At 41.5% G+C, this 27,673-nt stretch overlaps 1 protein-coding gene across 1 annotated transcript in view; it reads left to right on the top strand.

The window, feature by feature from the left end:
• The first annotated feature begins 1,863 nt into the window (after positions 1 to 1,863).
• ADAMTS12 (ADAM metallopeptidase with thrombospondin type 1 motif 12) overlaps positions 1,864 to 27,673 on the top strand; it is a 141,536-nt gene continuing 115,726 nt past the window's right edge. The window contains exons 1-2 of the mRNA XM_066569259.1: positions 1,864 to 1,993; positions 6,639 to 7,000. Coding sequence (XP_066425356.1) covers positions 1,864 to 1,993; positions 6,639 to 7,000 — 492 coding nt within the window. The remainder of the gene's footprint in view (positions 1,994 to 6,638; positions 7,001 to 27,673) is intronic.

Below are 27,673 nucleotides of genomic sequence, written 5' to 3'. Positions count from 1 at the left end.
TATTTTTCCTTTTTTATTTCATTTGGCGGAAATACTTCCTTATTTGCCAACTGAATTATTTTAAAATATTAATGTCAAATTGTGTGGCTTTTTCTATGCAACAATTGTCAAGTCTTTTTAGATGTTAAATATTATATATATAATATCGATTTCAGGCCACACTTAGCTTTAAACTAATTTCAGGGAAGTACTGATAAAGAGCTAAGCAGACTATAATACCCAGTCTCACAAAATAGCCTCAATGCCCACTGTGTGACTAGACTAAGACTCTTAATGGCAAGAACACCAGAAAACTTGTCACTGTAACAGATGAGATTATTCATATGCAGAATATATGGACAGACATATTGAAATAAATACCTTAACAATTAACAAATCCTCTCTTGGTAAGTTCTGTTGGATATCAAATAATTAATGTTGAATATCAAATATTCCTTTTGCATGGTCTGCGTCCTTCCACTATCTAGAAGAGAGCACATGATGATTCCTAAATCAATCATCACTCTTATAAATATGTTCATTTCCAGAGTTACCTGTCTGAGTCCTGGGGGAAGCCACATTTTTTTGCTGATTTAGAAAACCTTGGAACTTTAACTCTTTTTTTGCATTTCTGTGCTCTGGAGTCTGGAGTTCACAGTTCTTACAGCTAAGGCAGTTGAACTGTGGCAGCCATTCATCTTGGGAAAATGAGCAGAGAAACAAGCATAATTAAGCACAGATTGCTATGAAAGTATATAAGAAGTCCATGGTGGAGCCAGGTATAAGCAGGAGGTTATCAAAGCAGATGAGGAACCCAGTCCAGGTCTCAAGCACGGGACAGCACTGAAGTGTACACCCACCTGTTGATCCTTGGCCTGGCAGTGACCATAGCAGATGTTCGATGAGACTTGCCAGAGAGCACATGGCATGCACTTAAAAATGTAGATGCCAAGGTTATTTAGGAATTTTCTGTTCATAGGGAAGACATTCAGAAGTAACCCCAATGTGCCAGCACACTGCTAAACACAGAACGGTCTCAGCACCCTGAGGAGTCTTAACCTGCATCAGGGGAGGTTTAGGCTGGACATTAAGAAGAATTTTTTCACAAGGAAGGATGATTAGACTTTGACATAAACTGCCCAGGGAGGCAGTGAAGTCGGCATCCGTGGAGGCGTTTAAGAAAGCACTGGATGTGGCTTTTGCTACCATGGTCTGGTTGACATTTTGATATTCAGACCACAGACTGGACTCAATGATCGCAGAGGTCTTTTCCAACCTGGCTGACTTTGTGATTCTGTCAGGCAGCCTGGAAACCAGGCTCTGGCTGCTGGGCCCCGAGGGGCCACGGGCTACGGGATGCTTCAGCCGGGGAAACTCCCGCATCCCGTCCCGCCGCATCAGAAAGCGGTGGACAACGGGACAAACTCCCGCGTGCCTCGACCACCTCCTCCCGCGGCGGGGGAACCTCTGCCAGGCGCCCTGCCCCGGCCCCTCGGCGGAGACCACCGGAGTGACCCAGTGAGGGGATGCTGCCTTGTGCGGGCGGCCTTCCCCGAGAGCTGCCGGGCCGAACGCCCCACTCCGGCCGCGGTGAGGGCGGAGAGGGGCGGCGGTCCCTGTTGGCGGCCTCGCCTCTCCTCCCTCCCTGCCGGCCCGGCCCGGCCCGGTTCGTCCCGCCGCGTTAACCCCGGCGGCTCCGAGGCGGGGGCTCCCGGGAGCTGCTCCCTCCCCACAGCCCTCCTTCCTTCGCCGGCAGAAACCAGACACCGGGACGGCCCCGCGCAGCCCTTGTGCGGAGCGGCGCCTGTGTCCGGCGGCGCCGGGAGCGGCCCGGCCATGCCGCGGCCCCGATAGGCGCCCCGCTCGCAGCTGCCCGCCCGCACCATGCCATGTGTGCCGCGGAGCCGGGCCGCACGCGTGCTCTCCCTCTGGCTCCTCGTCCTCCACGCCCAAGCGCCCTGCCTGGGCAGGGTCCCGCCGGCCGGCAGCTCCCCGTTCCCCGACGGTGGGCAAGGTCAGTGGCGGCGGGCGGGACGGGACGGGGAGCGGGTCCCGCTGAGGGTGCGGTGCCAGCCGGAGCAGCACAGCGGCTCCGGGGCACTGCTCGGGCGGGAGGGGCGGCAGCCGGGCCGTGTCGGCCCCCGGCGCTGCCCGGGCGCCCTCGCAGCGCCGCCGGGACGCGCGGCTCCGCACCGGGGCACAGCGCTCTGGCTGCGCCTTCTGCGGCTCCTGGGCAGAGTTTGGCTGTGTAGAGATGAAGGTATTTGTTAAACCCGGCCTGTTGCAGATCTTCCCCGTTCACAGGCAGCTCTCTAAATGCCGGGGTCGTTCTGTGCTACTAAACCGAAGAAGTTTACTGTCCTGATTTATTTATTTTTGAGCAAGCGATCGCTTCTGTACCAAAGTAGCAGGCGCTGTAGAAGGATTGGTCTTATCAGGGTTCAGCACCCGCTGTGAGTTTCTCACATTTAGTGAGGATGGTAAATTACAAATCAGACTTCACCCGCGGGAGGGGTTTTTTTGAGGCTGCCCTCACAGTTGGGTTAATCTGTCCTCTTTTGGAGTGGGGAGCGCAAGGAATTTTAATTTTTATTTTAGTTTTTGCCTGCTTAAGGAAAATCGTGGCTCCCAAGGGAGAAAAATTTTGAGTAGTTGGAAGACTCTGCCTGTCAGTAGAAGACCCAAAAGTATATGAGGAAATTTTGCTTCCTGATGCAATCAACAGCTGTGGTGCTTTCAAGAGAGCTTGAACACAAAAGAGAAAATCTTCTGTGTCCCTCAGAGAGTGTGGAAAGGTGTTTAAATAAAATGCCTGAAAAGTATTTCAATAAGGTGCCTGAAAAGTGAATTTTCAAGTATCCTGAAGGTGGTTCCTGATGGATTAATTGAAAGTGGATGCTAGCAATAATTACATCCCTGTGACTGTACATGGGACAGAACGGGGATGGTTGTGTTAGCACATAGTCGTTGTTTAATTGTTGGCCATGTGGAAATTAATGTAGAAGTAATTTAACTTTCTAGGCATGAAAAACAGTTTTTTCCAAGAATTTGCTAATAGCATTGAGTAAAGGGGCAGCTAAAAATGTGGCTAATTTTTACATGGGAAGGTTTCTTGCAGTGTGAGGTGTGGACTGAAATTTGTATGTGATAGACCTGAAGTGTTCTGCCCTCTCTACATCCCTAAGTGTGGTGGAAGGGACATTGGGGATGCCCTTGCTGAGTGCTGAAGGCCTGCTCTCTGCCATGGGGCTTTGGAGCTTGCTGTGTTTCCTGGGTGTGATGCTTCCTCACAAGATGAGCCACACTATTTCCTATCCCAGGGAATGGTTTGAAAAGAAGCCGGAGGGTCTGAGGGGCACATGTACACAAACTACAAAGATGGAGATGAAACAATGGCAAATGATGGTGTGTCGCATTTTAAAGGAATTTTGTCAGGGAACATGTTATGTATTTAAAGTAAATTGTGGTTTTCCTGTCATGTGTGACAGATCATGTATGTTTTTATCCTAGTTTATTCGCTTTGTGTACAGCCATTCTTAATAAGGCAATTCTCTGCCATGTGTGGCGAATTTGAATCCACAGAGGAGCAGAACACACAGGAGTGGTTTTGAATATTATCAGATGTTTTCACTGATGTGGAATTAGAAAGGTCTGCAGGGAAGACTTCTCTAACAACTTACACAGTACTTGGGCTCTTCAAAATGAGTGTGAAGGGTCTGAACATTGCCTGCCCTGTGTGCCCAAGGGCCTGAGCAGACACTGTGATTGCAGAGCAAAGTTGTGACTCAAGTGTGTGCTGCTCATTGCCACGTTTCGATCTCATTCACAGCACCAACACAAGCCAGCATGCCCAGGCTGTAGTTCTGGAAAGACAAAACATTCTCTGGAGCTACACAGCCACCTTTCCTGGCCTGTAAATCCTGAGCAGTGTCCACATGACAGGTGGGACTCCCCTGGAGTGGAGAGTATGCTGGATGTCCAAGGGGAATGCTGTGACATGCCAGTGCCATGGCTTGTCTGTGGCATTTGTTCTCTCCATTTATGCTTGCTGCTGCAAAATTTTATGGAAACTTATGGTATTTTAATAGGAAATCCTGTTACTATATGAAACTAGAGGTATTTAGTGTTGAGGGATGCAGGCCTTAATTTCAAGCAGTCTGCATTGCGTGAATTTTGTTCTTTCTAGAAGGGCAGAAAGGGATCACCAAAATTATACCTCTTGTCTGTTTTACACTCTTCTCCAGGCAGAAAGTATGTTGTCTTAGGCTTAGTGTGGAGCTCAGTAAATTTTTCTGTTGTAGTTAGGACAGCCTTTTACCCAGTCTAGGCAAAACTGTACTGATAGTGATTACTTGCAGAAATATCGTTACCCTCATCATGTTAGACTTTTGCGTTGTAATCTTAATCCCTCTGGTCTTTTGAAGGCTTTTTAGTAATTAATTTCTGCAGTTGTATTACAGTACATTATTATTGCAGCATAATTCTCCTCTCCAGTAACTAAACAAGTATTTAATGTGTGTATGGGAGAAGTTCAGTTTCTCTGCTTTGATAATCCAATGCTTCCGCCTTATTTTGCATTTTACTAATGCTGATAGCCTACTTTTCTTTAACCTCTGTACACTAAGTGATGCTATAGTGATGAAGTAAATAACTTCCTTGCATAGTTTTAAATCCAAAACCAGAAGTCTTTGGTCTTGCGTAGAGTTCAGCAGTTAAGCCACAACAAATTAGGTTCAAGACATCAGGCAGAGGCAAATGGCACAGTGACAGCAAATGAGTGAGTTTTCCTTCAGGCACTGGATTTGATTATTTAATGAGTTGTGCGGAAAACCACAGAAATGGGGGCCTGGTCTTGCAGCATTCTCTGTTATTCTGACTTTGCTAGCCATATGGCAGTCCCATGTCTGGGAAGACCCATATTGGGATACGGAACTTCCCAGAAGTCTCACAATTTAACATCTGCAGATAAGCTGTATTTTTGGGTGTTTCTTATCTCTTCTACCTGCCTTTTTTTTTTCTTTTCTGCTTCCCTGCAGAGTGTGAAGAGGCTTGGGTTAGCTTCAGCTGTTGAATTATCAGGCATCCAGCACCTTTTGTGTTGTCCACAGGCTGTGCAAACTGCAGGCATGAAGGTGTGCGCTGAGTTTCCAGTGTCTCAGTCCCCTCAGTGGACAAGGGCAGATGTCTCTCGGAACCTGTGGTAGGCATTATTGTCCACGTTGTGGACAAGACCTGGCTCTGTGAAGGCCCAAAACCCCACTGCTGTGGCTTGTCCTGCAAAGGCTCCAAGTCACTACAGGCTTGTATACAAAGAAATCTGTTGTGCAAGAGAATAAGCTTGCTTCTGAAGTAGAGGTGCTGCTGAAACTAGGCCAGATTTCTGATGTAGTTCTGTATGTTCTGGGAGGCTGGGGACTTGGTGTGTTTTGTTTTGCTTTCCTTTCAATTGGAAGTGTTTCAGTGTATTTGTCTCAGGGGTCCTTGGCCTAAGGAAACTCAAGCAGCCACGTCTTAAACTGCAGCTAATGAGGGCAGCTGAGATGTGCTCCTTCCAGAAGGGGATGAATCCAGACAGCTGCCTGCTTAGGCAGGATTTTTCTTGTGACTTTGAAGGTACAGGCAGGGAGGGAGAAGTGGAGGGAGAAGTGCTTCTAAAAGGATTGTCTAACTACACCTAGCCTGGAAGCAGCTGTAACAGGCTAATTGCTTTGTTAAGCAGCTTAGTTAATGAATGGGGTGTAGTCACTTTATGTGTGAGTGGCTGGGACTTTGGGAATGAAGAGCAACTCTGGGTAAAGAGGAACTGGATTAATGTGTATCATCATAACTTCTTTTTAATTAAATTTCTTGGGTAGAATTTAAGTGTCCCAGCAGATTTGGCCCTTAGGGTATGAATTCTTATGGATTGTGTTTTAGGTGGATTTGTGTTATTTGCATGGAGCTTTTGTGTTTCACATTAATTTAAAAAAATAAAACTGGGTACAGCTGGTGTTTCTTCTGTATCTTCTTGTGTATGCTTCCCCTGTTGTAGCAGGGGACAACAATGGCAATAATGCTCTCCTTCCCTGTTAGATTCTGAGAAGTGATAAGATTTCCAATCTTACCCTGCTTGGAGCACCTTATACAACAGAGCATGATTACTTCATTCTCTTGAAACCCTTCTTTGAAATCTGAAGCTGCAGCTGCAGCAGCTGCTAAAGCTGGTACTACTGAGATGCTGTTACTACAGATTATCAATTTGTGTTCTCTTCACCTTTATGTCTTTGCAAGGCTCTCTGTCCAATTTCAGGTGGTTAGTTTTTTGGATGTGTGAAGATCACACTCCTTGATCAGAGTATCGTGTGCTGGAGACCTAGGTCATGCAGGGTTCCCAGCCCTTTCGGGACTGGGAGAGGGAGGTGTGCATGACAGTTAGTCTTTTATATGAATGAGGACAAAATGTTTGAAAAGAAGAATGTTTAGCTTCTAAACTGAGTGTTACAATGGGAGAATAGAAAGCCTAGATGAGGAATGTATTCCATAGTAGTCTGTGCACTACCTGTCAGCAGGATGTTGTGGTGAATTGCTCTCACTTCTGATTTTTCCTTTAAATTACGTGAGATCTGAACGGGCTAGCACTCACTGTAGTTTTGTTTCTTTTTTTTCCCCCTTTATCTCAGAGCAATTTGTGAAGACAGTGCCAGAATACCACGTGGTTCATCCGGCAAGAGTAGATGCAAGTGGGCATTTTCTTTCTTTTAACCTACACCATCCCATCTCAAGTCTGAGGAAGAAGAGGCATCTCGGAAAAAGTGAAAATGTGGTATATTACAAAATTAATCACAAGGAGAAAGATCTGTTTTTTAACTTGACTATCCACATGGGATTTCTTTCCCATAACTATGTAGTAGAAAGGAGACGTGGCAACCACACCAGAGCAAAGATTTCAGCTCACTCAGGAGTTCCTTGCCACTTCCTTGGCACAGTGTGGCAGCCCAGCTCCGGCAGTGGGACAGCAGCAATCAGCACTTGCAGTGGCCTGGTAAGTGGTGTGGTCTTTACTGGGGTTTTGGGCTATATCTGGTGTCATTAGAGCTGAGCTGGTATGAATATGTCTGCTGAGAAACTGGATGAGCCAGTCTGATGCCTTGCTCACTCAGAAAGAATGTTTAATTCTATGGATGTTGTTTGGGTTTTTTGAAGAATCAGAAAGTCAAAAGGTGATGCTGAGGCCCCTTGGCATTTACTTTTAGCTAATTTTTTTTTAAATTGATGATCTGAACTGAAGGTTTCTGTCAGTCATATGGCTTGAAGCCATGCAAATATCAAGTCATTGCTTTGATTCCATTAGTAGTTGGTTTGCCTTACCAATGCATCTGAATATGAGCTTCTGTTCTGTAATCCTCTGAAAGGAATGTCGCTCAAGTACACTGAAACTCTGTGAATCACACCCATGGATGGTAGGTTGGGAAAACGCAGTTGTTTCCTTGTGAACTGCACTGCAGCTTCAGATATAATTGATAGGTTAGATACAACCTTAGCCAGAGCTCTGAATTCAAGTGTTAACCACTGCTAGGCACCTCATTTCAGAGAGCACTTCTAAGGCTGGAGCTTGAAGTCGAATATTTCAGTATCCTGTGGTTCACACTGAGACAAGGAGATGGAAACCTTTTCTTTTCCATACTTTGTGTTTTTTAATCACAGTCATAGCTTCAATTTCTGTTTGTGCTAGAGCACGAGGCTGAGAATGCCTTTCTGGAGGGGAAGAAGGAACAAACTGCCTGAGTGTGAAGGGGATGTAGCGAGGTGTGTAAAGTGGCATGTGTGATGTGTGAGAGGCAGAACCCAAAGGGTTTGTGGAGTGTACAGGCAGAGGTGATGGTGAAAGGTGTGCAGTGTGCATGTGCTCTCCTGCCTTGACTCCATGTGCCTGGAGTGGCAAATGACAGTGTTTGAGAGCCCCTGGAGGAAGGGACTGAGGCCTTCTGGCCAACACATCTCAAATCTGCAGCAGGCTGGAGATTGATGCTTCATTTCTGAGCCTGATCACCAGGGTGGGTGAAGTGTGAAGTGTAACCTTTCCCTGCTGACCTGTCAGTATCAAAGTGTGTTCCTTGCTGTTGAGCTGTGTGAAGCTTTCAGAAGCTATGGAAAAGACTTTCTGGCAGTGTGTAAGAAACAACATGAAGACAGTGCTGGTATATATGAAATAAGAAATTCTGGAGTTTTCGGAAGTGCTGATAACACATTTGGCATGTTTCCTGGAGAAACAAACCATTGCTTGTGGGCAGAAGTTTCAGTCCCACAGGTATGAAGATTCATGGATTTTATTTTCTCAGTTACATTTCCAGTGGGAACCAACTTATCAAAATTTCTCCAAAACATATTTTGGTCATACAGAGTCTGTAAATAAAAGGAGATATGATGATACAAGTAGTTCCTTTGGTTGTTTTGTTTTGTGCTTTAACAGAATATCTTTGTTATTTTTCAGTAGGATGAGAGCTTGAAAATGTGTTGCTAGATCTTCATTATATCTTTCGAAGTATTTAGTCTGCAACAAGAACTAAAAAAAATGCAATTGGCATTTTAAATTCAGCTTGGTAATATCTTTTAAAGTTATCCTTTCATTTGTGTTATAAAATTTTTGATTTTTATTTTCACTTGGAGCTTTTGAAAAAACACTTATATTAGAAAAATCACTGTTGATGTTTTCTGTTCCCATCCTGCCCCAAAATGAAACTTTGAAAATACATAATCACAAATTAATTCAGGTTGAATAAATTAATTTTGTCTCTGGATAAAAACATGATGGTTTTGATGTGATGATTTTTGTTGTCCAGAAGTTGCTGCTCTGAAGAAGTTGCAGTAAGAGTTGGGTCTGTATCTTGATTCTCCTGTGTGCCACAAGCTGGGGAAAGGTGATTTAGCTTGCCTTTCCCCTGAAAGCTTTCCAAAAGATCTAGTGTCATATGAAAACATCTATTGATGAATAATTTTGTCAGCTATGAGAAATGAAATCAGATTTTCATAATAAAAACCTGACATTTCTGAAACTTTTTTTTGTTTGTGGTTGTCTCCACATTTCAGAGCTCTAGTGTTGATCTGTTTTCATCCTGGTGATCCTCAATTTTTTGCTCTTCAGCATCAGGTCTATTTCTGTCTTTTTTTTTTCTTTCTTGGATGAGTTGTGTTTGTCTATTGAAAATATATTTTTCCATTTACTCCTGTGAAGGAGGGGAGGAGAATGAAGGAGAACTGAGAATAAGTTAACACCATGAAATTAGAGAAACTTGCTTCAGATACTAAAGTATCTGAGGAGATGAACAGATGATGGCATGAGGAGAAATGAATAGCTTGTTTGCTGTTGTAAAACTGTGCTGATATGCTCAAGCCTCCTAACCCAAGAGCTGGTGAAAACCGGTATCTTAGCTTTCAAATACTGGGAGCAGGAATGTTAGTGATGCTCCCTCTCTGATGCTGTTTGGTCTTGACACTTCAGGTTCATCATCAAGTTAAAGCCTACTGTGCTTTTGTTGCTGAGGCATTTTTTAATAAGCTCAGTGAAGCACCAATTTACCATGGTAATGAATGACAGGAAACTCTGTGATCCCTAAACTTCAATTTCTTTGCTTTCGTAGTCGTTGGAGCTGGTTAAAAAAATACAACTGGAATATACTGATTTGATTAAATAAATATGTTTTATGGAATATCATCTTGGTTGTCATTTTTGGTGTCAAATGTTGCATTATTATTTTGTAATTCTGCCCTAGTGAATTTCTTAAAATATGTCCACCCCAATTTTACAAATGGTGGCCTGAAGTGGAGCAAAATAAAACCCTAAAGATGCCTGTAGGAGAGTATTCTAGAGTGTTTGTAGTTCTAGTCCTCTTTGTGGAATAAGTTCTTCTCATTTTGAGTCTGTTTGGTTTGTATTTGACAGTTTCTTGATTTCCAGGACAATAGTGGTGTGTAAGAACCAAAAAGGTGTGTGCTGTAGCTTTGTGTTTGTCATAAAAATCACTCACAAAGTGCACTGAAAACAGAAAATCTAGAAATGTATTTTCATCTCCCTTTCATTTTCACTTTGAAATGTATTCCTACTTCCCTTGGCATTACACAGGCATTGCTGATGTATTTTTTAATGTTCACAAAATGGCCTGCAAAGGAAATAACAGAGTGATAGATGTGAGATATGAGAACAGGTGACACAGTCATTGTGTGACATTGTTCTTTTTAAAAAAAAGTAACTGTGTCTCTGTTTTCAGAAGTATATATGGAAAAAAAAGATTCATAAAGGAATTTGATCAGATTTGGGCAAGGAGATACAGAGGATAATTATCAAGAGATCTGGACATAATTTCCAAATCCATTTTTTTCTTACACCTTGTGAAATCTTAGTTTCCCTTCCATGCTAAATAGATCATGACCTTCTTAGCAGGTTGAAGAATGTGATGTTGTACTCTCTCTCTTCCTCTATGGGTCAGTTGCTTAGTAAAGTCTTTTGCACTTCTGAGCCATTCTGAATAATGCATGTGTTAACATGGGCAGAGTGAGACAGACCTTGGTGTTTATTTTGGGTCACACTTGGATGAGGGAATCCCAGTGGGGGAGTCACTACTGAACACAAGAAACATCAAACCTGTGGCACTTGGGAGGGGAGCAGACATGAAATCACTTAGATACAGGAAAATTTCCAAGATGAAGTAAAGGGAGGAATTTATTTATTTTTATATCTTTGAGTGAAAATGATGTTTGGATTGGCTGTCTTGGCAGTCTATTTAGGGCACTCTTCTAATAATGTTTTGAGTTTTCTTACTGCCTTTCCACAGAAGGCTACAATGAACTTTCCCAGTACTAATTTCTTAATTGTCAGTTGTGTGCTAGTGCTGAGAATCCCTTGTGTTGGAGCAGTGGTGTCAGCTTGTCCTCTCAGTAGGGCTGGGAGTGAGCAAAGCCCAGTGAAGTTGAATGAATGCCCTGGGTTTATATGCACCGAGTCCTACAGAGCTGGGAAGTGAGTTTTCCTCTGCTGGTCCATCCTCTTCATTAGGAACAAGGCCCCCTTTTATCCATCAGTAACACAGACATTGTTTATAGTATTTTTAGATGACAGAGCATCATTAAGGCTTTGTTTCCTTGACACTTGTTTACAGAGCAGAGCTGTCAATCAGCAGTTGCTTCGGGGGATGCATTTATCTTCAAAGGCATTAGCATGGAAAAGGGAGGAGAGTGGAAGGACATTAGTATGGAAATCTGTGCACGTGTATCTGGTAAGCTCCTGGCCATACAGGGCCTGTGGGCAGATCCTGCTTTGGCTGTCTCCAGCTAGTCTGAGGGTTGCCTCTGTCCGGGTGGACATCACTGTTTTTAAAAAGTGCTGGGTGCCTTTGAAAAGATTTTTGAAATATTTCCCCCACCTCCATTCTCTCTGTGCTGGGACACAGTCAGGGCAGACCTTTGTGGACCTTTAATTGGTGGCTGGATGACTGTTTGTGTAGCAGCTGGTAGGAGATGCTCCAAGTGGGACCTCTCTGGGCACATCTTTGTCTATCCTGACACCAGTGACAAGCTTGTCACTGAAGTGGAGTGGTGACTGAATTCTGCTTGAATGTAACCGTTCTCTGGTGCAGAATATCATCCAGTTCCACCTGTCTTCTCAGTGTAGCTTTTATCTTTTGCAGACTTGTATCAGTCTGGGGGAATTCAGCATGATCTCAGTTCTCCTGCTACATGCCAATAAGCTTTTCTAGTTAATGTGAGATGCTGTTTTTATGTTGTCCCACATGTTGCTGTATTATGATCTGTACCAATTTGAACAGTTCTGTGCAGGTATCGTAAAAGTATTTTAGTGATAATGGGCTCTGTGACAGATAGTGGTCTAATACTGCTGTTCAGACTGTCCTCTCCTGTAGATACAGAAAACAGTCTTTAACATGTTGGACTTGGTGTTTTCCTTAGATGAGGTTTGAGAATAAAATAATCTTTAAAACAGTTTTATAATATTTGTTCTAAAGTAATGGAAGAATAAAAGGTCTTGCTAAACTTATAATACATACTTTAATCTGCTTCTGTATCTCCCAGCATTTGAGCTTGTTTGATTACCGACCATTTGTTTGCTAATCTGTTGTTAAAGGTAGTTACCAGGGTTTAGCAAAGCTAAAGTACTACACAATTCACTCCTACAGCCCAGAAAAATATCCGTGTCTTTTTATTCACTTGTTGTACACATGCAGCTAGTAGAATTGTTCCTCTTCCAATGGAAGTGTATTTTGATTATTAAAAGTGGCAAAATATGTGGCAGTGAGAAGACTGTTATGGAAAGGGGGCATGTAACATTTTCCTCACTTAAACTTTTGACCACCTGAAATTTGATTCAGTGCTGATCCCTGACCTGTGACTGGGCACCCCCAGAACACATTTGGGCACGTGTGCTGTTTAGGTGGCTGTTTTAATTTTATGAATTGAATTGGAATGTAGTCCTGTAGTGCTTCCTGAGGTACATTAATTCCATTCTGTGAACGTGGCTTCTGGGAGACAAAACCAGAAGTTCTTCAGGGGTCTCCTGCTCTTCTCTCATCTCTTTTTCCTTCCTCTGAGACAGTCTCTTGTCTTTCCCCTGAGGGATGGCCATGCTTGTGTTTGGAAGTATGGCCATATCTGCCTCTCTGCCAGTGGTATCTCCTTACTTTGGTGTCAGTGGCATCTCCATTGCATCCTCTTTTGGTTTGTCTGGCAAAGGATGATCTGGTGGAACCAAAATGTAGGAATATGGTGTTTGGAGAGAGGCAAGAATGAAGTCAAGCTGCCAGTGTTTTCCTCAGGGACGGGAATTGCTCCATGGCTGGATACCATGGAGCTTCCACAGTCTGATTACTGCAATTTGACTTGTTCTGGCAATCCTAAAGAAGGAAAGAGCTGCCAACTAACCTGGTTGTGTAGCTGCTGTACATCCCTTCTCACATGCAGTGATATGGAAAATACTGCAAGTAGAAAAATATGCACTGAAAGTAAATGCAGTTTTTGCTGTGCATCTGTTCTTTGTCGTGCTTGGTTTGCCTTGTTTCTCCATTATAGTAATAAATATCTGGGTATTCTCCTTGACTGACAAGTGTTACGGTTGTGTTGCATAGTTTTGTTTTTCTTTTTGAAGATGATCCAAAGGCAGGGTGTGTGGTGGTCTGTGGGGGTCTACCTCCATCCCCCAATAGATTAATCCTTCAAACTTTCATTAGTATTTGCTGCAGTACTTTAACATCCATCCCTTTCTTTGTGTTTAAACTTCAACTATTTGTCTGCCAGCTCCCTTCCCCCAGTCTTTTGTCTGCAAAAATACTCTTAATTGACAGGTCCAACGAATCTCATCAGTGATCTCAATACATGAGAATCTGGCTGTGTCTGTGGCTCCTGCTTTTGGCCTTGTCACCTTTAACCAATATGAAGTTGTTAGACCGGAAGCTGGGTCTGACTGGAGCTTTTATGACATTGTGTTACATTTCAGTGGAAGAGTCATTGATGGGGTAGGTTAAAAAAAGGATTAGTCTTTGTGAGCTGGTTTGGATTGAGTACTCAGATTTAGAATGCTCCTTCAAGATAATGATTTTTTGAGAATATGAAAGGATGACTCTTATAAGGTAGTTTTAACAAATCTTAATCTCTTGTTTAAATATATATCTATATGTTTGGTAATTTTATAGGAATAATGTTCATGTGCAGAGCTGTCAATCATCTTTCCAGTTTCCATGAGTCTTTGTAACCAATCTACTATGTCATGATTTCATTACTTTGGTGTCTTTTTATAAAATGTTTATGTTTACTGAGGGAAACGTGTGAGATTCTGACTTCAGGTTCAGGATGCAGAAGTGAAAAATATGAATAACATCTATTTTGCTTTGATTCTTAATAATGTAAGGTTTGTAAAATGGTCTGTTCTTTATTTCTTTTAGTATCTTCTATTCCCTTTGGAATTTTTTGTCTCATTCTCTGAAAGAAAAGTGGAGGCATTTTGCAGGTAAAGGTGGGAACTTTTGATCAGTGAAATGATGGATGTGCACACTCAGCTTGGCCAGTGGCTCAGCACAGCTCTAAGTTATTACTGAGTGAGGTGCAGTGCTGCCCATGTCCCTGCTGATGGTGAGGAGCACTGAGAGTTCAGGAGAGATTGGAGGAAATTGCTTGGACTGGAAAAATGGAGCACACGTGAGAAGCAAACCTGGGGGTTACCAAGGCTTTGATAGTTCTGCTGTTCATATAACTTTTTCTTCTTTTCTCCATTTTCGCGATGGCCTCTTCAATTCTCTTTGTCTGTCAGAGAGGAGCAGCTGCAGTCTCTGCACAGTGTCAGCATCAGAACTTGGTTATATTTGCACAAACATCAGGCACACACACACACATGCAAACCTGTATTCATACATGTAGCCCTGTCGCTGCCGAGCAGCTGCACTGCAGCTAAAGCTATTGGGTTCAGATCTATTTGGTGTGCTGAGAAGGCTTCTGTCCTGCTGTATGTATTTCTTGTTACCAAACTGTGGCCAAAAAAGTTGTTGTGTTTGTTTTTTTTTTTCCCCAAGATTCTGGTGCTTAACAATGGACTTGCCCAACTCATTTCTTAATTGCAACAGAATTTAAGTATTTAGTGATTTAGTCTAGGGTATTTGGTTGCTTTATATTCACACTGGCTCCAGGTAGTTGCTCTGGAGAAGGACAAGCATTAAAAATGAGTAAGTAGTCATGAAAAAGCTTGCGGTCTTGGTTAAACAGTGGCTGTGTTTAAACTCGTTCATGGTGTGTTCCAGTTCTCATGGCAAACAGTAGATCCCTAATAAGCTGTTTGTGGATGCATGGAAAGCCCAAGAGTAGATCTAAATTAATTCTGGTTAGAACTCACAATAAAGGTTAACGCAGACACAGCTTTGGGTTTCAAGATTCCTTTTTGCAAATTTCCCTCTTCCCTCCCACCCCCTTTTGAAATGTATATATGTGAAACAAAGGCAATTTTAAATGATCAGTCCAAACTTGAATATCTGCCAATTTTTATGCAGTGTTAATTCTGTCTATTTCCTTATCTAGAACAGTCATTGACCAAATCTGGTCAAAACCATAAAAATGGAGACTGTGGATAGGGTCAGTGTCTGTTTTATCCAGCATCCTCTGTCCAGCAATGACTAACTAAATATCCGGATATGAGTAAGAACTTGGCAGTTGGCCATCTCTCATTTGGTCATCCTTGCTTCTGTTTTCAACTCAGATCAAATTTTTGGAGGAATACCTATTGATATATTAGTATTTCACATATTATCTGGTCACTCCTTTACTCAGAAATATTAATCTTTACATATGAATTATATACTTAAAATGATTTAGATGTATCTTCATTTGTTTTTCACTAGCTTTTTCTATCGGTTTCATTTGATGCTTCTTGGAGTTGTTGTCATGGAGGACACAGTGAACAGTGAAACACTGAGCTTAGTGTTTGAGATTATTTACTCAGTGACATAGTGTATTCCTAATTTTTTTTTGTTTCTTGGTAATTCCAGACACTTGACAGCTTTGTTGGACAGCTGTTAAGATTAGTTTGTTATATAGTTCTAGTTTTTTTCCTCATGAAAACACCAGCTCAGGTTCTTTCTGTACAGTAGCAGGTAGATCAGAGTCCATATGCTGCTTTTCCCCCTTCACTGTACAGTGCTGTATCAGTTTTCATTCATCTATTATTTACATTCTTTTTCTTTCTTGTCCAGCTGCTCACTCTCAGGAGTTTTCTGACATTCATTGGTTGTCCTTTGTCCTTACTTTAATAACTTCTTAGAGTTTTCTAATATCCTGTATAACAGATTGTAAACTAATTTTTAATCCAGATGTTAAAACAAGGAAATTGGTTGAAGGAGAAAAGCCATAGCTGAGAAGCTTCATTATTAATAAAAAACCCAAAAAAATCATTAAGTTGCTTTTCCACATGAATTAATATAAAATTGCTGAATTGCTAACTGTGATATCTAATCTATCATTTCAATTGACTGTGTAGAAGGTAGACAGTGGAGTATCTTGAATGGCAGGGGAGTAAATGGGTAAAATGACCAAGTAGTGGAGAAGAACTACAGCTAAGTGATGAGAAAGTAGCCTTTTACCCAAGACATCCCAAACTGGAAGTTTTCCAGAACATCTGGAGGTCACTGATTCTGTCCTTTTATCTTTGCTCTGTTCTTGCAGACTTTCCATAAAAATCTGCTTGTGTCTACTGATAAAAGCTCCTAAGTTGGAAGGATCTTTGTTTTAATCCGTTCTGGCCGTTGCTGTGTTCTTATGGCACAGGATTTACAGCAGGTGTTCACCAAGCTGGAGCATTTTTGCCATATCTGTATTTTAACACAGGTGCCTTCTCTTGAAAGTTGTGTGTGGAGGGGAAAGCAAGAATTGGTTGTTGTTGCTGCCATGAGGCATAAGAAATTATTTAAAATACAGGTTCTTTCTGGCTTTACATTCTATATGGAGTCTGGATGTCCTTTTTTTGGATCTTCCTCAGTAGATTTTAATGTTTATTAGACTGTTTTTGCCATGGCTATAGACAACACCAAAATGTTTCAACTGTATTGCCCGCATATTTTACAACAGCTGTTGTCTTTTTCCGAATAACTTATAATCAAAAAGAGAAACTGTATTTCTTATTACATCACGTCAGTTCAGAGTGGCTGAGTACTTGCTGAGATTTTTAATGTATCTTTATGTAATGTGGCAGATGCTTGTCAGAAAACAACAGGTGTGTTATAATCCTTTTTTCATCAAAATGCACAGCACAAGCTACTGCTGCTTCTTGGAAGCAGGACCCCAGTCCCAGCTGTCAGAAAAAAGGGGATAAATTAGAAAAGTACAGGTTTTCTCCTTACACAGAGAACTGCATATTTCTTATTTTATTGCTAGCTAAGCTGCAGAGACGGCATGCCACTTGTTTATCGAATTAAGTGTTCTCTTTCAAATCAGGAAATGGACTTCACTTGGCTTTGGAAAAGAGATCAAACGTCTGAGAGTAGTAGCAGTTCAGGAGAGAAATGCCAAGGAGTTTTATGAAGCTAGATGACCATTACTGCACCTGTGAAAGCAGTCCAGCTCTAAGGAGGGAATGAAACAGGAGAGTGTAAATTAGCTACAACTAACCACAAAGCCCCTGCCTGCAGTAGCAATCACTGTCTTCCAGGAAATTGGTAGCTGTCTATTCAAAGAATATAGATTTTAATATTAGTATTTTTTAAGATAAAAATAGAAATAAATGAATAATGCATTAAATTCATTAAATGTCACGCCAGATCATCAGCTACAGTTATTTACCCAGGTGAGGTTTTAGGATATTAAATTTATTTTGCACCAGTATTCTGAATTGCTTTAGAAAGGAATGTTATCTCCAGCCCAGTTGTGTTGTCTTTTTGGCCATTTTCTCATCATTAGGACACATCATGTTCTGGCAAGGCAGCAGAGCAGCTTTTGGCATAGCCTCTTCATGTTATGGCTGTTAATGTTGCTTTATATGGTACTATTTCTAGTTAAGTTGATTATCATAACACTTCTCAAGAAATGTGTTCTGTAAAGGACTGAATGACAATTAGATATTTTAAAATATAAACAAGCCAAGTTTGTTTATGTGAAGCTTCTTTATGGAGACTGAGCTAGCTGAACTGAGTTGCATTTTTTCATCTTTTACAAATGTTTTGTGTTTCCCCATTACTAAGAATTTCTGTTCTTTGAACTCTAAAGTCCTATGTAAAAAATGAATTGAAAGCCATTATTCATCCAGACAGTCCAGTGTGAAGAGTCAAGATGCAGAACATAGAGATGAAGTGATGTCCAAAGTCTGTAAGTGGATAAATGGTGTGCAAATTAGAAGCTCAGATGAGAAGAAAACATTAGGCATAATAGCTCAGATTCTCACAGTGGATGGATTTCTGTGAAGTGTAGGAATTCGTGAATTGTCCATCTACCACTGGCATTCTTAGCCCTCACACAGGCTATTTTTGTGTACAAGTCAGGAGATCAGGATTATCTAAATCAAAAATAAAACAAAACCAAAAATTCAAAGCAGAAAGCCTCCACAACTCAACCCCTCTCCCTAAACCCTTAAGCTTCAACCAGGTTTCTTAGGACTTTCTTTTTAATTTTTTAACCTGATTACAAGACAAGGTCTCTTCAGGAGTTTACCCTGAAGATGGCAGTGGATTGACCTGTTTATCTGTATAGGATCTGCAGCAATGCCACAGAGAATGGAGCAGTATTCTTCACTGTAGAATTAAATCAGGTCACTAATTTATACTTGCATGGTACATCTACCACTGGCAAAGTGCCACTGTGACATTGCTAACTGGAGTCCTGTGGGGCATTTGGGAACTGCCCATCATCTTCCCCACCCACCTGGCTGCATCTCAGTAACTGGGCTAATGACATCTGGCACACTGAGTATGTGTTCATTTGTGTGTAGCATTTACTCTTGTGTATTTGGGACAAGTCAAGGGTGCCGATAGCTCTGCCTTTTGGAGCACTATGTCACTTGGGGTGATACATAGCAGTTTCATGGTATTATTATTATTTCGTGGAGAAAAGAGACTGTTCATGTGGTCCTTTAAGTCTCTGTTCTGGGGCTGCTTTTATTTAATATTTTCATTGATACTCATGAGACTAGAATCAACTTTGCTCAGGATGCAGATCTAGAAAGTATCATCAGTATGGAGAATGACCAGGATATTGTGTCATTTACCAGAAGATGGTAGATGTGAAGTTGAAGAAGGGAAAATTCAAGTGTCATAGTGTGGAGTCAAGAGCCACAGACTTAGCAAATAATAGACATTTCTAGCTTGAAAGCTCATCTGGTATAAGTGTGAGGGTAAGACTTGAATAAATCTGCTTTATACTTTGTGGATGTTTGAGGGGGTAAGTTGTTAGTAGGAGTAACCTTGGAGGGAAAAAAAAAAAGGAAAAAAGATCCTAGAATTTGAGCAGAGATTAAAAAAATACAGGAAGATGTGACTAAAGGTTCACTCAGGATACACCAGGCATTTCTCATCTCCGTTTGAAAAAGGGTAAGAATCTGTGGGGAGTACCACACCTTATTTTACTATTCCCCAGGTGTTTGTTTTCAGCAGTTTTGAGAAATGGGATGGGGGTAAGAGATGTTGGTCTGAGACCATCCTTTTCTTCTTATGTGAGATTTAGTTTTTATAAGGTAGAACTGGCAGCTGGATTTGTCGATTTATGGTTTCCCTTCTTGTCTTGTTTGTAGCTGCCTGAGTTCTGTTTTGAAAACTGGGACCACAGTGATATGTGAGGATTCACAGTTTTTTCTTGAAACAAGCAGGCTGATATCCATGTGAAGACCTGGAAAACCAAGAAAACATAAAGAAAGTTTTAAATTGTAGCATAAGAGATAAGGTAACAGTGGGAGATGATTTAGGCATACCTGGCACTATATGAAGGTGAGATTTCAGGAAGACAAGACATCCTCTTTCAGCACTGCTCTGAAATCTGGTTGATAAACATCTTGTGTCCTTCATGAGTGGTCTTTGTTCACTTCAACCTTACCTTTCTTTTAAGGATATAAAGACTAAAATGAAGATAATGCTCCAGGATGCAATGTATCTGTATTTGTATAGGTCTACATAATGTGATTGATGTAAATAATAAAACCAACACTTTTCCCAAATATAGCCCTCTGATTACCCAAAGGTTTCTGAACCAAGTGAGATGCTTCTGGGTAACACAGGAAGGCAGGGGAGACAGGAAGTAAAGGAGAGACAGAACTTAAAGACAAGGGGGAAAAAAAAAAACCAAACCAAAAAAAAGGGTGTTGTTCATGCAATTGATTGCAGAGTAAAGATCTTGGCAGCCATAAAGTTCCGTTGTCTGGGAGCTGTTATGCACGGAAGCTGAGGGAGCGCAGAGTGAGTACACCCAGAGGAGAGTGAGCATGGCAATATTCCTGCAGGGCTTGCAACAAGGGGTGTTTTACTGTGGTGTAACTCAGCTTTGCAGCCAGGGAATCTGGCACATGCTGTTTGTGGCAGAAAAAAGTTGTTCTGGGCAAAAAGCACATTTGTAATGAGTTTGTTTCAGGGTGTCCCATCTGCTTTCCTATCTGAGGCATTTCTGTTTATCTACTAATCACCACAGGTGTACAGCAAGAGAAAAATGAAGTGGATCCTGAAAACAGGGTTTGCATGAGGATTGTACTCTGTATGTTATCCAATATCATCCTTTTATCCTCAGATTTTTGCCCAGCCTCTTTCCTTTGGGAGAGCCAAGGAAAGGTTACTGGATGGTTTAGCTCAGAAAGGCAGGGGAGCGCATCTCAGTACATTGATGTGAGAAATGTGTGGTGCCCACAACAGCAAGTGCTTTGGCATTTGATCCAGTGAAAGGAAGGAGACAAGTATGAGGTGCAAGCAGGGCTTAGGTTGTTTTTATAACTAATCTTTCTTTGTCCCATTCTGAGACTAACCTACAGATGCAGATACGTTTCACACCTGTCCACTGTAAACAGGGAACCCTGGGGAGCTGTGATTGTATCGCATCTTCTTGGCCAGTCTTCATTTAAGAAGAATCTGTTAGCAGACCAGTGAGGGTTGCTGCATCATTCAGGCAGGATGCACTAAAGAACATGAGTTCATCATAATTCTTTTTACCAATATGAAACAAGAAAAGAATATCTCTTAAATCTTTCCTTTTGCTTTGGTCCTACTGTAGTAGCTGTGGTATTTTGTATCCATTTGTATCCATTGTATCCATTTTGTATCCATTTTGTATCCATGTCCGAAGCAAGTTAACATTTCTGTTTTCATATAACCTTGTCTTCTGACCCCTTTTGTCCCTCCATGGCTTACACACTGATGCTGTGTTGTGTTGTGAGTGCAGCTCTTTAGTGTAATGGCAGCTTCCAGGTGTCACTTCTCACTCTGTCCTGTGTGGTGTGGCTCAGCCCTCTCTCTTCTGTTCTTCCCTTGCTCCGGCTTTTGTTGCTCCCTCTGACCCCTACTTGCATGACCTCTCTAGTCCAAAGACAAGGACAGCATTGGATTTGGAGGTAGTCTGGGCGCCCCTTTCCCCCTCTTGTGGCATCCTTTTATTCTCTTCAGCAAAGTGCCTTTGGGCAGTGCCAGAAATATTTGATGGCAGGAGAAGACTGTTAGAGAGCAGAGGTCCCATACACTGAGGGAGTGTGGAGATGATGGGGTACAAGTCAGTCTAAATACAGCTTCTGACTCTTGCAATTAGATAGGCTCCCATTACTGCTTTCTGTCTTTTGTTGGTGTCTCCTGGGGTCGTATCCTCGCTTGTCAGCAGGAGTTGGGGAAACCTGGGAGTGTGCCCTGGAGCTCACTAGCTCTTTGTCCAAAAGGCTTAATAGTACTACAGTTTCTAAGACTATCATGTATCTTTTTGGTGTGGGTTTCATTACGGATTCAAATTCATTGCTTTCTCTTGCTGAAGTAAGATAATTTATCCTACATTGGTTTGTTACATGATCGCAGTGCACTGGAGTTGCAGAGAGAGAAGCCTGGGCATTCTGTACTTGCATGCTGAATTCTGCAATGTAAGAGCCAGATTAACTCTTTAGAGAATTATTTTCTGAGCAGTTTGCCAGGGCTGGAAAGACTTTTGGGGGACATCTTTCACTTTAAGAAGTGAGCAAGTATGTGAGGCAGCAGACTATTTACTTTCTGGCTTGGATTCTTTTCTGCATAGACTTGCACTGGTTTTAGTCAGACAGCAGACATGGTGCTTACTCTGTAGTCTCTGCTCTTTTTTAAATTTCTGAAAGGCTAATTTGTGCTCCAGCAACTGTATTAAAAACAGAGAGGTGAACTTGATGTGAACAATAAGAAATTCTAATTGTTTGAAGTTCTATTGTCTGCATAGGCATTGGATAACATCACAGAAAATACACCTTAGCACTTCCAAATCTGTCTAGTATGGAGGCTGAGGCACAGACCAGCTCTTCTGTTTTACGCTAATGCTGAAGAATGAAATGTGCTGCCTGTCTTCTGCAGCAGTGTAAACTTAATGCCTGACTTGTGACACAGTTCTGTGTGTTGTGTTATGTGTTACCAGAGCAAAGGTTACCCAGAGGGACATTTTCATTCTGTGCAGTTGGAAAAAAGAAAGTAGTTCCAGGTTATAACGTGTGCTGGTTTTTACTCATCAGTTGTGCCAGATCTTTTAAATCTGGTAAATGGCTAGAACTGCTCCCACTAGAGATGAGAAGAGGTGTGGAGACAGGGCTGGGGTGGGAGGAGTGATAGTTAGAGCTGGGCAGCAGGGTGAGTCAGTGTGGTGGGTGCCCACGAGGGACCCATGAGTGCTGCTGGAGAACCTGCTGTGTTTTCTTGGGTGCCTCTGTGGGCAGTCTGACGGGTTCCTTCCATGAACTAGCCAGCTGGCTCCTCTGCCCAGCCAGCTGAGTGGCTTCTTGCCCAACCCGCTTGTGAAAGACAAATTAAAGGCAGTATTGAAATGCAGAGGATTTGGTTTTGAACATGAATTTACTGTAAAAGGTCTAATAATATAGCAGCAGTTTGGCATAGTATCTCATGGGGCTTTTGGAGTATGAGAAGAGTGGGGATTTTGTTATAAGCAAAACATTTTTTGAGCCATAAAAACGATAAGATGATTTGCAAAAGTCGGTCACAGCTAAGGGCCAAGTTCTGCTCTGTTGCATAGCCAAGAAAAGGGCAAACACCAGTGTGATATTGAATGTTTTCGTATACTCTGAGAATTTTAGATCTCTGAGTATGTTGATGCAGATTTCCTTGCATATAATGAAGCAAGAATGTAGTGCTTTTAAATAGTGCTGCCATTTTTGCAGGATTATTAGGCAACATGACGGTAACACAAGAGTGGCATATATAATCTGTTTTACTGAAGAATATAATGTCAGCCATCTTCAGTGCAGCTCAAGTTACTTGTGTGGTTTTGTCGAGAACTGTGTGTAGAAGTACTGCTGCTATCTAGAGGGCTTTATTAAATATAGTTCAGTATCATTTGAAAATGGAGCTGTTGCTTAGTAGATGATTTGAAGTGAACTACTTGTCTCTGTAACTACTAGTGGTAGAAGTAAGGGTACAGGAAAGTTTTCAAATCTGTGAGACAAATGCTGGAATCGTGTCTGATAAACTTTGAAAGGAACTAGAAGAGACAGGCATGAGAGGCAAAGGATGGAAAGGAACAGACAATTTGGGAGTAGCATCTTTGTCTGTGGGCAGTAATGAGGGGTGCAGGTTACCAGTGAAGGGGATGCCTGTGAGAGCTGGAAGTCCGCTTGCTGCAGTTCAGACTGTCTTGTATTGCTGTGTCTCATGAGGTGTAAACAGCTGTGGAAATTGGAAGTCTGACATGAGAATGCAAGACCAGCACATTCCCATTTCTGTACTTCTGTTATTGGAACAGCTTGCACACAATTGACACTGGTTTGGGCTTTTTTTGTTTGTTTGTTTGTTTGTTTGCTTGGGGGTTTTGTGGTTTTTGGTGGGCTTTTTTTGATTTGTTTTTTTTTTTTTGCTTTGTTTTGTTTTGGTTTGGTTTTTTGTTTGTTTTGTTTTTTATTAATCTAATATTTTAATTTTAAAGTAGAAAACAATCTCATTGTATACAGAAAACTACAGCAGACTGCAGATAATATGTTTGAAATAACAAGCTCATAAGAAAGAGAGGAGGCAGTGGGGAAGAATCTCCTGGGAATATAATCACAGTTGATTTTCAAGCAGTTGTATTTTTTTGTGTTGTTCCTGTTTGCATGGTAATGCTTTCAAACTCACTGGGAAAAATAGAAAGTTCATGTCCTTAGGACAAGACAGACTTGAGCCTGGTTTAAAACTCATAGGGTATTCTTTGCTGCCACACATCTCTTCCTTCTCCTTTTACTCTGTCCTAAACACACCTTGTGTGTCTCACTGTGGAAACACACATCAGAGTCGTAATTGAAGGGCTGATAATGGGGACAGGTTTAGATAGTTCAGATCATTGATTTTCAGGAGCTGTGTGTGCCTTTCAGAGAAAGTTAACTGCTGCATTGGATTTGCCAGAGAAGCAAGCAGTGGCAGTAATTGTGCCACAGGGAAAAGTGTTTGTCTGAGAAAACATGAGTCTGCTCATGTGATCAAATCAACACTGACAGATGAAAGAATAACAGGGTGGCAATAAGTATATTTTGAGTAAATTAAGCTCTAACTGTACAGACAAGAAGACCATGGAGAAAAATACAAAATACTGTGTGGTAGGTAGATAACAATGTACAGTTTTGAAGTGAACACCTCTTGTAATTTGTTGTGGCATCTCTGTTGAAAGAAAGTAATTCTAGTCTGGTACCTGCTTTCTAGTGATGCTCTTCTCACCTATTTTCTGTGCTGGGAAAAGCCTGGATGTTGGTGAAAACAGAGTAAATGTATTGCTTGGGCAAAGCAGAGGTGGCTTTGCCATCACAAGAGATGTAAAGTAGCACTTGCAACAGGAGATGGTGGTGCCAGGAGAGATTCCCAGATCTCCCAGGGTTCTGTTAACCCTTTTGGCTGCAGGTGTACATGAAGCACAGTTTTCAGCTATCCTAAGGTCAAACCAAGACTCTCGGAGTTTCTGCTTTGCAGACAAGAGCCTTGTTTCCAGAAGCACATTTCTCTTTTGTGTGAATTTTTGTAGAAATTGGACTGTTTCCTGGAGGTCAGTTTACGAATGGCAGTGGTGGTTGTGTGTCTTATCACCTGTCTTCCTGAGAAAGATGTGCTTCTGCAGTGTTTGTACTGTCTACAGATGGGACCAGGGGCATTTTTACGTTGTCTTTCAGACCTTTGTCTGAATGCTCAGTGCCAGAAGGGACAAAATTGATAGCACCAGAGAGTTTTGCTTGGTGATGGCTCCTCATTTCTAATTATAACTTCAGCTCTCTCAGTTACCAGTTTTGAGTCAGAGGAATGAGCATAGCATTGATTTTTTTTTTAAAAAAAAACATTCTTCATAAAAATGTGCCAAGACAAATGCCTTAGAAAACCTAAATGTGCCATAAGCATATGTTTTCTGGTCAAACTTGCAATCTAATTAGGAAATGTGATTAGAAAATATAAAAAATGTAATCTCATTAGATAGAATCTGTTGGCTTTGGCCATACTTCCTGCTGTTAATTCTTTACCCATCTGGTTAATATCAGTTGTCCTTCGTTCTTTCCCTTCCTGCCCACCCTGAATCATGTCAAGCTGACATGACTGTGATGTTCTGTGATGTGCTGTGTGTCTGCAGTACATACGATACAAGCACTGACTCTTCTGAGCTCTTGGAAAAAAATTCTCTTCTTCCAAAATTCATTGGACAACACCTTAAGTTCCCAGGTGTTCTTGACCTTTCCCTTTACAGCTCTTGTATACAAGTTATAAAAATGTTCTGGCCCTATAAATGTAAAGATTTAGGGACCAAGCTTCGTTCTTTAACACTTTCTTTAGTTATTTTAAAAGTAGGTATAGTATGACTACATTGCAGGACTGTCTTCCCATCTACAAAACAATAACACTTGGGTTAACAATTCTGGTTTGTTTTGTTTTGTTTTGTTTTCTTCTATGTGTCAACAGTTCAGTGATTTAAATTTAAAACCAGAGGTTGTATTTGTCATTTGTTATTCCCAACAGGTGGTTTATATTTGTATTTCACTTCCTGTGTAATCAGTGTCTGAGGGGTAGAAAGGGTGTAGACAAGGTAGATGCCTACAACAGTTGAGCTTTTTTAATTCTTCCTCTCTGCTGACTTAGGTATCTGTTCATTTAACCTGGGGACACTTCTGGGAAAATTTGTAAATTCCAGTTCTTTGTTTCTGAGCCAGGCAGCATGGCTTGTTCATGGTGTCAGTGGATGTAGGTAGGTTCTGTTTGTTAAGGTGAGATTGCAGTTAAAATAGCACAGCAGCATATGGGCAGCTTTTCAGCTAATTTTGTTTAAACTCAGTCTGGACTTGAAAAAAGCTTTAGTGGACAAATGCAGAACTATGGCTTAGATTTACCAAGTTTTGATTGCAATTTGAGCAGCACTGAAAGAATTAGACTCTTTTTAAAATAGTGCTTTCACAAGTGTAGTTCAGAACACATTGTGCCATCTGCATAAGCTTGATCATTTAAAATACCTAATAAAAAAGCTGAAGAAATGAAGACCTGCACATCTGTCTCCCTGAAGGTTTTATTGCATCAGTTTCTTCTTTTCAAGGATATTTTGTTTTGTTGCTGTGTGACTGTATCATGTTTTAGGATGATTTTGTTTTTGGCTTTTCACTTTTAGTTTCAAAAACCAGTGTGAGATTAAAGTACAAAATAGATAAACCATATGAATACCAAACATTACCAAAATTTTTGTTTTTCAGGAAAGGCAGAAACGCTCTAGTAATGGCATTATGGCTTCTGCGTCAAATTCTCCCCTGTTGATGTAGCTTATGTTCACTCTCTTGGGTCTTTTATAAGTTTTGCTTCATTGTGCAGGCTTGTAAATCTCAATTATACTAATGGGTGTCATGCTTTCAAATTATAGGAAAGAAGTGCCAAATACAGCCCCCAGCGGGATGCCCTCATCCAGCAACTAACTCTTAGACTATGGAGCCTTTCTCTTAGCTATCAAAAACATTTAACACTGGGGAAAAGAACATTAATACAGCTCGTATTTGAGTCCAGGGACAATGATCTGGAAAGCTGTTTGCCTTTGTGTCTGTCATGCTGCTGCGTATTGAAACGAGAGGTAAAACAGTTGTCATAGGAAGGGAAGTAAGTGGCATTTGCAGGGTTGATGGTCAGTTAATTATTGCTGAAAAATACATAGCAACTTGCTCCTGCTCTTTTTACAGATGGTATTTGATATGCTACTCATTTACTGAAATGTCTTGTAAAATAATTCTTTGCTGTGAATTAGAAGGCCAAGCATTTGTGCTCCCCTGTTTCTGAGAAACTGGTTCTCAGAAGGGCATGAGACATAGGTTGACACCATGATATGGCATTTTAATGAGGCCTGATGTCCTGTCTCTATTTTGAAAGAAATCGAGTCACAGATGTTAACTGTGCTTTCCTGAGCAGGATGGGTAACTCTGGTTGTTTCCATGCTGCTGGTTTGCTTGCAGCATTTGGAAGAGAGGCTGAACAAAACCATATACATTCAGAGAGATGTATGGGCCAGTTTTAGGGAGTTTTGATGCTTTAAACCAGTGCTCTTAGAAGAGGATTCATAAGGGTTTATTTCAGACACTTTTGTGGGTTTATTTTAGATGCTTTACCCAGAGGATGGTGAGGTGGGAGCATGTTTGCATGGGATGGGGGTCCAACCTGCTAAGGGCCAGAGTCATCCTTATGAAGGCCTCTGAAAGTGTTCTTCAGCAGCTGAGCTCTGAAATGAGGTTATTGGTGCTTCACAGCCTTGAAAAGGCCTTTTCTAGCACAGGTCATGTTTATTTTTCATTAATAATTTCCATAGGTATTTCAAGCACATAAAATTATGTGGAGGGAATCTATGATCTTATCTCTGACTTAAGCAGGGGTTAAGTTTGCACATTCAGAAAAGAATGAAGTTACTACAGCTAGGATTTTTGCATTGGCCAATCTGGTTTTACTCCTGGTCTATGCCACACCTAGAGGGTCCTAAAAGTATACTCTGAAATCTAAACCTTTGACTAATTTAATGAGATATTTGTCTAGTCAAGGCTCCATAATTTAACATTGTCTCTTGAAAAAAT

The sequence above is a fragment of the Molothrus aeneus genome, chromosome Z (genome assembly GCF_037042795.1).
Source record: "Molothrus aeneus isolate 106 chromosome Z, BPBGC_Maene_1.0, whole genome shotgun sequence".
In the NCBI taxonomy this organism is placed as follows: Eukaryota; Metazoa; Chordata; class Aves; order Passeriformes; family Icteridae; genus Molothrus; species Molothrus aeneus.
This window is presented reverse-complemented; position numbering and strand designations above follow the sequence as displayed.